Source organism: Heterobasidion irregulare (genome assembly GCF_000320585.1).
Source record: "Heterobasidion irregulare TC 32-1 unplaced genomic scaffold scaffold_14, whole genome shotgun sequence".
NCBI classification, from domain to species: Eukaryota; Fungi; Basidiomycota; class Agaricomycetes; order Russulales; family Bondarzewiaceae; genus Heterobasidion; species Heterobasidion irregulare.
In genome coordinates this window covers 970,282-983,448 of record NW_009258210.1, presented here as the reverse complement: position 1 = coordinate 983,448, position 13,167 = coordinate 970,282, and the positions used below count along the sequence as shown (strand labels likewise).

General features: G+C 55.9%; 6 protein-coding genes across 6 annotated transcripts; 3 read left to right on the top strand and 3 right to left on the bottom strand.

Moving 5' to 3' along the window:
* Positions 1-140: 140 nt before the first annotated feature.
* HETIRDRAFT_127040 (uncharacterized protein) lies at positions 141-1,673 on the bottom strand (the record flags this gene model as incomplete). Its single annotated transcript, XM_009555144.1, has 8 exons — positions 141-313; positions 376-631; positions 688-809; positions 865-1,002; positions 1,061-1,169; positions 1,242-1,405; positions 1,467-1,533; positions 1,599-1,673. The coding sequence occupies 8 exons, from the start codon at positions 1,671-1,673 to the stop codon at positions 141-143; spliced, it is 1,104 nt and encodes a 367-aa protein (XP_009553439.1).
* Positions 1,674-2,417: 744 nt separating this feature from the next.
* Positions 2,418-3,467, top strand: HETIRDRAFT_332496 (uncharacterized protein; the record flags this gene model as incomplete). Its single annotated transcript, XM_009555143.1, has 4 exons — positions 2,418-2,608; positions 2,671-2,798; positions 2,848-3,056; positions 3,117-3,467. 4 exons carry the CDS (start codon positions 2,418-2,420, stop codon positions 3,465-3,467), a joined length of 879 nt encoding a protein of 292 aa, XP_009553438.1.
* Positions 3,468-4,423: 956 nt separating this feature from the next.
* HETIRDRAFT_456460 (uncharacterized protein) lies at positions 4,424-5,877 on the top strand (the record flags this gene model as incomplete). The annotated part of the gene is made up of 4 exons (XM_009555142.1): positions 4,424-4,452; positions 4,512-4,729; positions 4,784-5,196; positions 5,260-5,877. The coding sequence occupies 4 exons, from the start codon at positions 4,424-4,426 to the stop codon at positions 5,875-5,877; spliced, it is 1,278 nt and encodes a 425-aa protein (XP_009553437.1).
* A 1,216-nt stretch (positions 5,878-7,093) lies between these two features.
* Positions 7,094-7,249, top strand: HETIRDRAFT_127042 (uncharacterized protein; the record flags this gene model as incomplete). The annotated part of the gene is made up of 1 exon (XM_009555141.1): positions 7,094-7,249. One exon carries the CDS (start codon positions 7,094-7,096, stop codon positions 7,247-7,249), a length of 156 nt encoding a protein of 51 aa, XP_009553436.1.
* Positions 7,250-7,300: 51 nt separating this feature from the next.
* Positions 7,301-10,285, bottom strand: HETIRDRAFT_67959 (major facilitator superfamily). The gene is made up of 11 exons (XM_009554780.1): positions 9,794-10,285; positions 9,493-9,725; positions 9,381-9,436; positions 9,171-9,324; positions 9,043-9,106; positions 8,959-8,985; positions 8,526-8,904; positions 8,411-8,470; positions 8,286-8,349; positions 7,853-8,228; positions 7,301-7,758 (listed from the first exon to the last, which is right to left on the bottom strand). Exons 1-11 carry the CDS (start codon positions 10,258-10,260, stop codon positions 7,503-7,505), a joined length of 2,136 nt encoding a protein of 711 aa, XP_009553075.1. The 5' UTR covers positions 10,261-10,285; the 3' UTR covers positions 7,301-7,502.
* A 617-nt stretch (positions 10,286-10,902) lies between these two features.
* On the bottom strand, positions 10,903-12,974 carry HETIRDRAFT_332279 (uncharacterized protein; the record flags this gene model as incomplete). Its single annotated transcript, XM_009555140.1, has 10 exons — positions 10,903-11,037; positions 11,103-11,164; positions 11,217-11,352; positions 11,413-11,468; positions 11,525-11,606; positions 11,876-12,009; positions 12,076-12,141; positions 12,198-12,425; positions 12,485-12,559; positions 12,671-12,974. The coding sequence occupies 10 exons, from the start codon at positions 12,972-12,974 to the stop codon at positions 10,903-10,905; spliced, it is 1,278 nt and encodes a 425-aa protein (XP_009553435.1).
* Between the last annotated feature and the right edge of the window lie 193 nt (positions 12,975-13,167).

Here is a 13,167-nt window from a genome sequence, read left to right as displayed (position 1 = left end):
AGGTCTCTTCGTCACACGATCCCTGTCATATGGGAAATGAAAGGACCTGCTGATTTACACGAGGCAACCCTGCGGTATGAATAACTCTACGGAGGCAGAGCATCTACAAAATTCGACCATCGAGAGCCACACATCTATTATTACGTCGACACTTCAATGCTCCATTTACAGGGCATCACTCCTGTCTGCCTTCCAATCAACTCCCCCCACAGCGGCCTCGATACCGGCCCCATACCGTCAGCTTCCCCCGGGATATGTATATCCTTTCCCATATACCCGATCCTGTTGACAGGACTCACGACAACAGCGGTGCCTTGGTATCGAAGAATGTGTGAGTTGGGCTCTCGCACTGAAAGTTTTCGAAAGTAGGCATACCGGTTCCGAACATCTCTAAAAGGCTACCCGACTCGGCCGCATTTTGAAACTCCTTCATGGTGATGGGACGTTCGGTGACAGTGAGTTTTCTGGGCAGCTTAGGGAGCGGTCTCACTCCCGAGACATGTTCGCGCGCTATCGTGAGCACAGAATCACGAGTGATACCTGGAAGGATCATGCCATCCAGTGGTGGTGTCACAAGCTCGAGTGCACCGGTCGCGTTCTTGAGGACGACAAAGAGATTCATTGTTCCTGCCTACTGAATTCGCTCAGTAACCCTTGATTATCACAGGACACCGACATGGATCGAACCTCGGTGAGATAGTGCTCCGGCCCATGAAGCCATAAAATTTGATCGTACCCTAGGCTTGCGGCTTGCTTCTGGGGAAGGAGCCCCAAGGCGTAGTTGGCACCGACTTTGAAATCCCCAGTGCCTGTAAAAGGAAAAGCGATCAGTAGGAAGCAGAGCCTGTATGAGTTGAACAGTACCTCCAACTGAAGCTCGCGTGAATCCTGTCGTTGCTTGTAGCGCCACTGGGTGCGAGGAGTATGGTCCCGCCGGACTACACATGACATAGAGAAGTGCCGCATCAGGAGGCCAGGGCCCGATTTTGGTCTGAGTGCCAACTAGTGTTGATTTTTTCCTCAAAGCTTGATCATGTTCGAACGGAGGAGCGCAACGTACTGAGAACGGGCCGAATATATAGACCTTGCCCCGTCGGTTGAGGAATCCATGCCTGATCTATTCTGACAAGTTCCATGATAAGTTTGAGGAGTTCATCTCCGTCGAATGTCTATTTTGTCGGGTCGGTATACCAGAAGTTAGAAGATTAATTAGTACGACGGATTGATGATAGAGTACTGACAGGTAGTGTGATTCGCGCTGCACTCGCGTTCATTCGCGTCATGTGCATGCCAGGACGAAACATGGTCACTCGTCCATCGGCACGTCTGTATGCCTTTAAACCCTCAAAAAGACAGTGGGCGTAGTGGAACACAGAGCAACTGGGCTCAAAGCTTAGCGGACCGTCTGGTCGCTCGTCCGAATCGGCAATGCAGTCATACCGAAAAAGAAAAGGCATACGACGCACATGGTTGGATCTTTGGCGTGCCCCAGCCTCCATCCAGTATCCAAGGAATAGTGAGCATATGGTCAGTCTATTGGTGTTATCATAGCCGAAGTTAGTCAAGTCCCTTTGTCCCGCTAGGCGTGTGCAATTCACAAAGTGATGCCCCGTTTTCAAAGTATTTGCTGGAGGAATGGTCTTCCGTTGATGCGTCTTTTCAATCTGCAACATCGATGCCTATGTTCCGAAGGTTCTTCAGCGCTACCGCAACACCTCGACGAAGAATCGGGGATAACGTACCTGTAAGCCACCCTTCCGATGCACACTGGACATCAGTCGGAATTGGGGCACTTGCCATCGCCCCACACAGATAGTTTTCCCTTTCACCGCTGCTCCTCGTATAAGCTTCACAGAGTACAGGGGACAGAGTAAAGTGGCCATGACCGAAATAGACTCAAGAGGACCACTACTTATCTACTATTGGTTCTGTTCAACAGTGTTTCAGTGACCTAGGTTTTATCGAAATAGACCTGCAAATTCCGATTCCGATCTGAGTTGGAATCATCTTGTTCAAGATTTGTACAAATCCAGGAGCCAGGTTTGAGCTTGTAACCAACCTATGGTATTCGCCAGGATAATCAGCTTCTTTAAGGGTCGAAGGCACTTGTACCCCATAAGCCTCGGAGCACTTACATACATCTGCCGCATGCCGCTTGTAGGGAAATGGAAGTGACTATAATAGAAGTAGATGATACCCTGTGACTCGAAGAGGCATCAATTTCATGATATTGAGCGACTTCGCTATACTTGGAGATAGAGTCTAAACGTCAGGGATATCTTTGAGTCGTTCGAGCTACGCAGTATTCACGACCCATTCAAACCCTCCATTCTTGCCAAACCCACCGTACGAAAGGCCGAAGCAGCATGAATCGAGCCAGACCCGTTTATTCTGCCCTGCCACCCTTCGCTAGAGGAATGCAACACCTCCGAGCCAGCTCGCTGTTTCAACCTTCGAACCTTTCGAAAGCGATACGAGACACTCTCGACCCTTCCTCGCGAGGACCGACTCACCTATTCGGATCTATCATGGCATTTCCTCACCATGTCGTTGCCCGGTCCGTCGCTGTGCTTGGGTTTGACTTCGTGTTGATAGATGCATTGCACACGTACGTTCAACGTTCCACTGCCCGGTGTTGTTTCATTGAGGTTTTATTCGTTCGATGACCAGAGCAATCGGCCCCGAGAACCTGATTCGACTCGTGCAGACCGTGAATCTTGCCAGCGAAGGTAGGACCTGTGCGATTGTTCGCGTACCAAATGAGCATTCATATTTATTGACTCATGCATTGGATGCCGGTAAGCAGTGTTCAGTCTAAACCGTCAACACACCATTCATGCCATCTAGGTGCTGCCGGAATCGTATTTCCTCACATTGATACGCCGCAACAGGCCCGCATTGCCGTTTCAAAGACAAAATACGCGTACTCAGGCGGCGAGCGTTCTCTCTCCCCTTCAGCGCTGATTGCTGGGGCGAGCGACATGGCACCGGAGGGGTCTTCACACGAGCGCGTGGCTGATGAGCATGTCGCCGTCATCTGTCAGATCGAGAGCAAGGTAGGCATACACACGCACCTTGCTCCTACCAAGTTCGCTGACTCTGACATGCACACACAGCTCGGACTTGAAAATGCGGAAGCTATTGCGTTAACGCCTGGTGTGAGCTCGTTGATGCTCGGACCTGGTGATATGCGCGTCTCCCTGGGCCTGCCGTCGAAGCGAACTGGGGCCTTCGACAGTCCCGAGTACCTCAAGGTGGTACAGCGCCTGATTGCCGTCTCCGAAAGGCACCATGTCCCGCTCATGACCGTCACTTTCAAGACGTCAGCCAAGACCGACAGCTGGATTAGCAAATTCAGGCTACTCCTGACAAGTGCGGATGTGATCAGTGTCAGTAATGGTCATCGGCAGGATTTGAGCAGCACGAAACAGATCTTGCGCGATTATGGGTACGATGAGCGTAATTAGATGCACAATTTAGGGATTCCGAGCAGTGTATTGAAGGTTCTGAGATAATCAAAATGAACTTGTGTGCATTGAGGGGAAGAAAATGTAAAGTACGTGTGACAGGATGCGATGCGCCCACCTCGTGCGTGGGATCTGCTCCTGTGCCAATCTAAGCTGCTGAATGATGTAGTTGTCAAAATGTCGTCGCAAGAGTTGAAAGTTGAGAACGCTGACGGTTGAACGTAAGGTAAGCCGCAAGCAAACGCGACTACATCACGTGATGCTCAGATGTCACATTTGGCGGGGGAAGGCGTTACATTCGCAAGAAAACGCTATCTTCTCACTCACCGAGAAAAAATTGAGAAATCGGGCACGGAGCGATCCTTCGTATCGGTTTTATTGACATTTGCTCCGTGCCGCTTTTTCCATTTTGGACTCGGTTAAAGAGAAGATACATTTTGAATGTTTTTGAGTGTTGCTATGACCGGAAGTGGAATATATATTTTTAATCATAAGTTTATTGGCATCTTGGGCAGCAAAAAGATACCACGGCCATCGCAGGCTTCCGGACTCAATTTTGGAGCAGCTAGATGAACATCACATGAAGTAAGATACTTATGCAGTATCACTTTCATTACACATACCACTCCTCGCCCACTTTCTGTCTCTCCTATCCCCTAGCTCACTTATTGTCAACAAATACTACTTATTAACTACTTAATAAGTCTTTTGTCACTCCATGGTCACTCAATGTCATGTAAATGTAACGCCACGTAATGTAGTCGTGTTTGCTTGCGGCCTACCTTAAAAGAGTATAAAAGACGAAAAGCTCCGACAGCCAACGATTTGGCACATTATTAGGTAAAAGAAGGGTATAATTTCAGCCCGGAATGGAGCACATCTTGCCAAAGGGGCTGCCGTTGGTACACAAAAGTCGTCGCCGGACCTGAGCTGGTCGTCGTCTTTGAGCTGAAACTATGCAGCCCTTCCTCAAAGTCGCCATCTGGTGCGAATTGTTATCTATTTACTTTCAGCCTTGATGTCGACATGATGGGACATCGACAGCGGCGGCGGTATTGGTGGTCTCACCCTCGCCTCGTTCCTTTCAAAAAAGTTGACTAATGGCAGCATCGCCGTCGACGTTTACGAAACGAACTCCGATATTCGAACCATTGGTGCTGGAATCGCGATATGGAAAAGGTACTGGGATGTTCTCCAGGACCTTTTGAACATCGAGAATGACTGCCTTGAGAGGGGCATCTCTCTGCCCAAGGACAACGGCGGTAATTGACACAATATCATCGGATTCATCATGGCTAATACTTCAATTTCGCCAGTCCGCGGACCCACACTTAGGAAATCCGACCTTTCCTCGGGAGGCCACGACTTTTACTCTCTAACTCAGGGCCCCATGATCATCTCCCGTGTCGCTTTACTGGACATACTTCAAACCAAACTCGACTCTGCTATCTGCACAATCCACACTTCAAAGCGGCTCGTTTGTTACACATCGACCGAGCCGCAGGACCCAGTGACACTCCACTTCGCCGACGGAACGACAGCCACGGCGGATCTCTTGGTTGGCGCGGACGGCATTCATTCGCGAGTACGCATGACTATGTTCGCGGATTTCCCGATTTACGCCCAGCCACGGTTCAGCGGGCAGCTCGCATACCGCATGCAGGCTGACATAAAGAAGAATACTTCAGAACGTCTTCTCAGGCTCTCTCAGAGCCCCGGCATGACCATCGTGAGTACCACACATATTCGCGACCACAACCCGTATGCTAAACTCCCTCTCTTTCGTCCTCAGTGGTGTGGTAAGGGCAGGCATGTCACCTCGAACACTCTCGGCGATGCCATCCACATCACCGCATATGATAACGTCTCCGCCGACAATGATGGTCCACTTCCCGATCCATGGGTCCTCGATGTCCCTGTGCAGGAGGTGTCCGACAACTTCCGTGATTGGGAGCCAGATCTCGTTAGCCTCCTACGGTCAGCCCACACCGCCTCTCGGTGGGCCATCCACGTCGTAAACGCCCTCCCACGCTTTGTGTCCGGCAAAGTTGCGCTCTTGGGCGACGCTGCACACGCCATGACGCCGCACCAGGGCCTCGGCGCTGGTCAAGGGATCGAGGACGCGTATATTTTGTGCCTCCTCCTTGCGCACCGCGCCACAACAGCCTCCAACTTGATGGACGTGCTTGAGATCTATGATAGGATCCGGCTGCCGCAGGCTCAGCGAGTAGCGGCGCAGTCGTTGAGTAACGGGTTGGCATATGGTTTCCTACTAGACAGGTTCGAGGGCATGCCGTTAGAGACGATCGGGCAGGAGCTGGGGGAAAGTGTCCAGTGGCTGATGAGCGCTCAGGGGTGTCAAGAAGAGTGGGCAAAGGCCGAAGCGATGATGGACGAGCTAAACTTGTAGGCTTGTTGTTCCGTGGGCAGCGCGTTCGCGATGTGTGCAAGAAGGCTAATAGAAGCCATGAGACGCACTTGAGCTTCGGAACAAGGTCCATTCCGCATTTCCCGACTACCGACGCATTCCGATTAACGGTTTGGAGAAAAGCTTCGAAAATGGTGAGCGCTCAGTTTAGCACCTTGCAACAATACCACGTTGACCATTCACTAGGTCGTCCATCATCGGACTCCGATGCGTCCCCATTGCTTCCATGTCAGACACTTGAAGTGGGCGGCGGTGATCGAACTGCCGCCGCGAATGTCCTCATGGCTTCCACCGGCCGGAAGATTGTTCCTACTTACGCTTTGGTAGATCGGGACCGTTCCATGCGATGTGCATCAATCTCCTACGTACGATATCGTTGTGAGCACAAACCCTGTTCTACTTCTTCCACTCCTGGACACTTAGGTCTCGTAAAGCTGAAGATCTCCTGCCTGCTTTAGGTGCCTATCGTCCACGAGGCGCTTCTCGTAAACAAACTCGTTGCAAGTCCCGCTGCTTCCCTTGTAGCCACTCTATCATCGAAGAACGCCCGGACCTTGCTGACGACTAGTAGACACCTCCACGAGGCCACCTCCATTCCGCAGACCACGTTTACTCCGTCAGGAGCCACCTTACTTGCCGCCCAGTCGAGACACGATGATGGCGTCATTTCGGCGCGAGAATGTCTCTGATCGTCTCCTCACGGCTGGATTCTGTCGCGGCTACCATCTCGCAGAGTAATCCCGTATACGTGCTTGGCACAGCCATGGCCGTTGTTTCATTCTTTCCGTGGAGTACTCTGACTCTGGAAATCGGCCACAAACGCCAAGCAAACGTCATATCCACAGTCGTTTCGACCTTGATTCATGCAAGGTCAGGTTTCATCAGGTGATTCTAGGCATGCGTCGTACTCCACACCTGCTACGATATCGTTGCCTCACTTACCGGTATTCATGTTCCCAGTTAAGACTATGAACAGCACCCGGACGACAATGGTGGCCAACGATCAAGGTCACCGATTCTCTCCCCCCCCTCATCTGTACCGCAGCATTCCACACGGAGCACGGCCATCTTCCGTGTTCGGCAGCCACGAAGTCCAACGTGGTATCGCATCCGGGTGCGACGCCAGGATCACCTGACCCTGTCAAGGCGACCGCGCATTCGAAGCCTGCCGTCGACGTTGAAGCAATCAGGGCAATCGATGACGCAGACTCGGGAAGATGTCCCTGAGGCGAGGGCGGCCAACTCGCAGGCGACATCTTTCATCTGGTCGACGTTGATCTCCTGCGCTGGACGTCGCCAGCGCTACGCGTACCGCGACTTGTCGATTCCCTCAAACGGGGGCCATGACGTTTGAGTCGTGAGTATTTGACGATGGGATGTTCAACCGCGACCTGGAGAGACCTTCATCCGAGAGGTAGGAGTGAATATTTCATGATAAGATGACAAGTACAGATCCTGTGCGTAGAACGACTGTTGTCCGCGTAAGATCAGCAACGGAAAAAAAAGTACAGATATTCGCCGGACATGCGCGTGAGACCACGGTCGACGAACCATCGCCAGCCTCACGTCCCAGCAAACGCCCCCTCTCAAAGACAAAGACATCGCGTTCATTCACGCGCCGCGCGCCCCGTCACAGTGCCACCCGCGCACTCCTCCAAGAGCGGTGCCGACTCCTGCCGGCGTCCCTCAAGGTCCCCGGCCCCCAAAAGCCTCCGCCGCGCATCCGGCGCGAGCCTCACGACGCCAAGCATCCCCAGCGCACCCGCGAGCAGCGCCGCAACGACGAAAAAGACCGCCCTCGGGAACACTCCAACCGTCTTCAGGTACACGAAGCCGAACATCGCAGGACCCACGATATGCGCGCTGACGACGCGCGCGCGCACGAGCCGGGCGTGTGTGCGGAGCCACCGACCGTGAATTCGCAAGGGGGGCAGAGGGAGGGAAGAGGGCAGCTTACCTGGCCGCGTGCACGAGGCCCAGCGCGCCGAAGACTTTCCCCGAACCTTTGCCCCCGCGGCGCCGATAGAGCTCGAGCGCGAGGCTCTGCATCGTAGGCGCGAAGCCGGCGCCCAAAGACCCAGCCGCGACGGCGGCCATGAAGCCCGAGCCGGTGCTCGCGAACGGAGCGAGCGCGTACACCACTATCTCGACAAACAAAGACGTGCGAGCGAGGGTCAGGTCGAAGGCGGGGGAGTGGCGCTCTTGCTTCTTCGGTTGCTCCTGAACGGGGGGTGGGGATCGGGGAGGATATGCTGCGTAGAGATCAGACGGCTCCGAGGATTCCATAGGAAGATGTATGGGGTTGGGTTTGGGCCCGAATGCATGTATGATGCCTGTGGACTGAGGTGAGCAGGGACGGCTTCGCCGATCGCGATTGAGTGTCTACGTACAGGGGAGCAGCAAGGCCAGAAAGACCGCTCTAGACACCCCGATGACGCTGTTCAAGTACCCAAGCTGATAACGATCGGAGGCGATGAATCAGACAGACAGACGACCGATGAAGAGAAGAAGATACCATCTCTGTGGACCACATGTAAGTTGCGGCAGCATACTGCAAAACAACTTGCGTGTTTCCCTGGACGTAGACGTCATGGGCCTCCTTGCCAACAAACGGCGATCGCGATACTCACCCCGACCGTGAGCGCGGATCCGTACGCGATCCCTACGAGGGTAAGATCCCAGTCTCGTCTCCCGCCTCCACGAGAAGGCACATCCTGGCGGATCTTCACCGGCGCAAAGACGCCCAGCGGGGCCAAGAATCCAAAAAGACCTCCGATGCCGGGAAAAAACCCGGCGACCCGCCTCCCTTCGGCCGCTTTCACCTCGTGAGCACGCCGCGCAGCCTTGATTTGGGTGGGGAGGAGCGATTCGGGGACGACGAGCCACAGGAGGAAGGTGACGGCGAAGTTGACGCAAACGGAGAAATAAAAGACGGACAGGTCGTTGCTGGTTGTCCTGATGATGAGCGATCCAAGGGTCGGCCCGACTGCGGCGCCGGTATAGAGAAATCTGCGCCATCGCGGGGATCAGTCTCAGATCATGTGGGCAAAGGTATCCGCTCACCCAAAAAACAGCGAGAATACGCGGACCCTGTTCTCGCGGTGAGCACTGTCGTGTTCGGACGAAACGCGCATAGCAGGGACATACCGTGAAGCGGCAGCGGTACAGTCGGCAAGGTACCCGTGCATGGCGGCGATGAGCGCACTAACACCTATTCGGAGGGCACTTGGCGCTCGGGAGTCACGAACCATAAGAATGCTACATGCCCCACTCACCACCAAGGCTGCCCTGCAAAGCACATCCAAAAAACAAGAACCGATACCCTCCCGGTATCAGCGCAGGAAACTGGGTGACCAGTATGAAAGACAGATCTGTGACTGGTACCGTACAGAAGCCGGAAACGAAAGTGCGACCGTGTCTATCAGAGAGCTTCCAGAGGAGATGAGGCGAAATGTGGGCTACGGCGGGATAATCTAAGTGCTTACCGAGCCCCACCACGCCGTCGTAAGGCAGCTCAGGATGCCCGTTATTGTCGCCATCGCTATCGAACACCGCGTTTGTTTCCGGAGAGCAAAGATGTGTAGAGGGTCCGCTCACCAGCGAGCACCGTAGCAGTTTCTGCCTGAACGACCGGATTAGAAGCGCACACGATCGGCGCCTCGTGAGGATTGAAGGATGACGACGATCGGCGAGAAAGCGCAAGGTCGGCCGTAGAATCAGACTCGAGCCCGCGCTTGTATTCTTCGCACATGATGTTCGTGAGGACCGCGATCTGCGACGCGGCGGTCGACCCCGCCCCCAGCGCGACCACGCAAATGACCGAGAGACAGCTTGGGACGGAGCAGATAAGCAGAGGGCGGCGACATGCACCAGAGGCGATCCGAAAGCGAGCACGAACCACCACGGCGCCGGTCTCCTCAGCCAAGGCCTCCGATTCCGCTGATCCAGTTCCTTATCGAGGATCGCCGCCTCGCCCTCGCCCTCGTCCTCGCCCTCGTCCAAAAGTTCCTGGCTGCCTACACCGACACGCCTTTCTTCCAAGTGGGTCCCAGAGCCCGAAGGCACCAGCTCCATGTTCTCCGAATCGCCAGGCGCCCCATCAGAAAAGCCGGGCCTGCAGTATTCGTGAGAACGTACGGGATAAGCGACCCGCGACCCCCGCAGGCCTCGCTGGGTCCCGTACGAGACCGGAGACGGCCCCAGCGAGGGTCGCGGCGGAGGGGCGTCGAGGTCGCAGGCAGACATTGTGCGTGGGCTCGCGGGGGGAGGTGGACGGGGACAAGACGGGACCACGCACACGGGCGGAATCGACCTCCCGGCAACCTCCCACCAGCGCGCACACAAGTAGACGGCGCCCAGCGGCATGCAGATCCGCAGCCCTTCCGCGACCGAAATGGCAAACGCGGACGCGAGCCGCGCCACCGAGCCCGACCTTCCCCAGCCAGGCCTCGCTCCGGATCGGGAACGCGCGCTCGACGAAGACGTAAGCGTGCGCCGTGGTCACGGCGGTCGGTCGTCGTGCTTATCACGCGGGAGAATAAGGCGGAGCCTTTCTCGTCGATATCGCTGGACGTCGTGGTACGGGACGAAGGAGCAAAGATTACATAACTGCAGTCGGACGAGCTGCCGTTCATCAGCGACTCGACGTACGTCGATCCATGAATGCAAAGCTTTGAAGGTGCCTGATGGGGTGCTCGGATGTCAGACTCCCCAGTGAACACCGCGGTACCGCCACAAAGTAACGGCTCGGTGACGATAATGAACACCAACGTGCAACTCAGTCCATGATGCGGCCTCCCATGCCTCGACAGCCATACGTCCATTTGCCCACAAACCACAAACGTCGCACCCTCGAAACGATCTAGCACACCAAGCACAAACCCTGCCTGCGCCGACTACCGTAAAAGGCGTGTCCGCGTTCAAGAAAACCTTTTCAGCGCCTGGGCAGGCGGAGGGCTCGAACAGACCAGCGGCGAATCCGCTACGATCGAAAACGAAGCACCGTCGTCAGCCAGAAAGCTCGTCCGAGGATCGTGCGCGGCACATACGCGATGGCATCCCATGAGCGTCCAGCGCCGCTCGCCTAGACAGCGGTATCGCCACCTCCCGACGCGCCCTCACCTCGTCCTCGTACTCGCCGATCTACACACAGCCGACAGCGATGAGTCACTTCCCTATCGCTCGAGCCGGCGGGGTGCCCCACTCACGGCGGCTTGCAACCCGACCTTCCCATCCACGAAGCGCTTCAGCTGGCTCACAAAGCTCGCGGCTGCGTCGAGGCATCAGCGCGAGCATCCGCTGAAAGGGTGGGTGTCGCTGACCGTCCACTATGCCGTGGTTGACACCGTCGCCGCGATACATCGTCATCGGGCCCGTCGCGTCGCCAGCGAGGGTGACGCGCCCGGACAAGTTATCCCACGGGATCGGCATCCAGTCAGCCGGGGAAACGCGAGTGCACTAAAATCCGATGAATGTGAGATCCCATGTGGAAGAACACGAAAGGTCATCGCTGGTCACTTCTACGGTATCGTCAATGTTGTTGATAAGCGAATAGAGAGGCTCGGCGAATCCCTCTGGCATAGAACGAATTTGATTTAGGAACGGTCGGAAGCAACCAGGAAGTCCTCACCGGCGCGAGCTTTCATGTCGGCAATACGCTGCGGGGCAACATGGGTCACATCTTTTGAAAGAGCAGAGACTTGCGGTAGGCGCTATCACCTCGGCGTTGGTCGCATCCTCAGGCAGCTCCTTCGCGACATCATCAACTTGATGCGACACGAAAGAGAGCATCTGGAACTCTGTCTGCGATTCATTTATCTCTTGTATACCTGCAGACTCGGGCCGCCACGTCAGTACTCGGAGAACGCAGAGGTCTGCGGGACGACGCACTGAACTGTTACATTTTCGATCCAACGTCAATGGTGCCCATCACACAGCCCGGAAGCCACGAGGCGCTCACCCAGATCGAGCAGCGCTAAACACGAAAACGAGTGTGAGAGTGATGGTCCGGAAGAAAGAAAGTTGAGCGGACCGTGTCCGGATTGATGCAGTTGAAGAGATGTGCGTCGAGAGCACGCAACGGCGCGATCTGTTCGGCAGTGTACCGCTGCACGACTGCATTTTTAAACCGTGTCAGAATTAAAATTAAAAAAAACACGTCTACAAACGGCACCGACTTACCACCGTACGCAACTACCGGGATCGGCTTCGACCTGGCCTTCTCCCCGGCGACCAGCCCACGTCGCACTGCGCCAAACTCGACACCAAATGAAACAGAGTGTGCAGGCGATACATCAACGCACCCGTGCTGTTGTTGCCATCCGCACCGACGAGGACGGTGCCCTCCTCGCTCGTCCCGTCCTCAAAGAAGGCGCGAACGCCACCGGCGGGAACACGTTCGAAATGCGAGAGCCGCTTGTCGTACTGGATATCGAGACCGGCGAGGAGGACGTTGCGGACCTTGGCGCGATCGGCGCGGATGCGGCGCTTGGACGGCGGGAGACGGTGCTCGACGGTGAGATCGCGGCCATCTGCGGGGAGGACTCAGTTTGAGCGGGCGCGAGCGGCGAGCGACGAGCGTCGTGCTGACCAATGACGAGGAAGTTCCCCGTGCTCCGATCGAGATGGGCTGGCGCGGCGTCCGCCCAAGCGTCAGTCGCTGCCGCTTCGCCGCACACGCAGGGCGGAACTCACTCTCGACGTGGACCTGCAAAAGCGCCCAGCAACTCAGTTCCCGTGAGCGCCCCGACCGCACACGACCGCGCGAGCGAGCGACCCACGCTGATCAGCTCGTCGAACAGCTCTCTCGGGAGCACCTGCTCGAGCGCGCTCAGGCCCCAGTGGATCGTGATCGACCAGCCCTGCAGGCGCCCGTGCTGGCCCGCGTCGCGCTCGAAGACGGTGCACGGGATACCGCGCCTCTTGAGGCCCTGCGCGATGGTCAGGCCGACCAGACCGCTGCCGACGACGAGGACGTGTTGCTGCTGCCGAGGGACGCTCCCGGGAGTCTGAGTCCGCGCCGGAGCTTCAATTTCGGGAGAATTCGCGGGGAGAGTTGGAGCCGCAACAGACGAGCTCATGATGGCACGTCGGAGCCCCAGGAGGAGATGGACGTGGACCGCTGAACCATTCCGCCGTATTCCGACGACATCCTGTGCCGGCACTGGCATGAACATACCTAGCTGTTTGCGTGTGCTTGGCCACGCCGACTGGCCAGGTGTGCCGTGCTACTTAAGTATGAGCTCGGTCTCCGTCGGACCTCTCGCGGCACCT

What these genes read in the sequence shown, in the direction of transcription:
- HETIRDRAFT_67959 (XM_009554780.1), bottom strand. Translation starts at nt 10,260, where the DNA reads ATGCCGCTGGGCGCCGTCTACTTGTGTGCGCGCTGGTGGGAGGTTGCC. An exon ending in AACTGCTACGGTGCTCGCTG is followed by an intron (nt 9,437 to 9,492) that starts GTGAGCGGACCC and finishes GGTGTTCGATAG; the next exon opens with CGATGGCGACAATAACGGGC. An exon ending in CGACGGCGTGGTGGGGCTCG is followed by an intron (nt 9,325 to 9,380) that starts GTAAGCACTTAG and finishes CTCCTCTGGAAG; the next exon opens with CTCTCTGATAGACACGGTCG.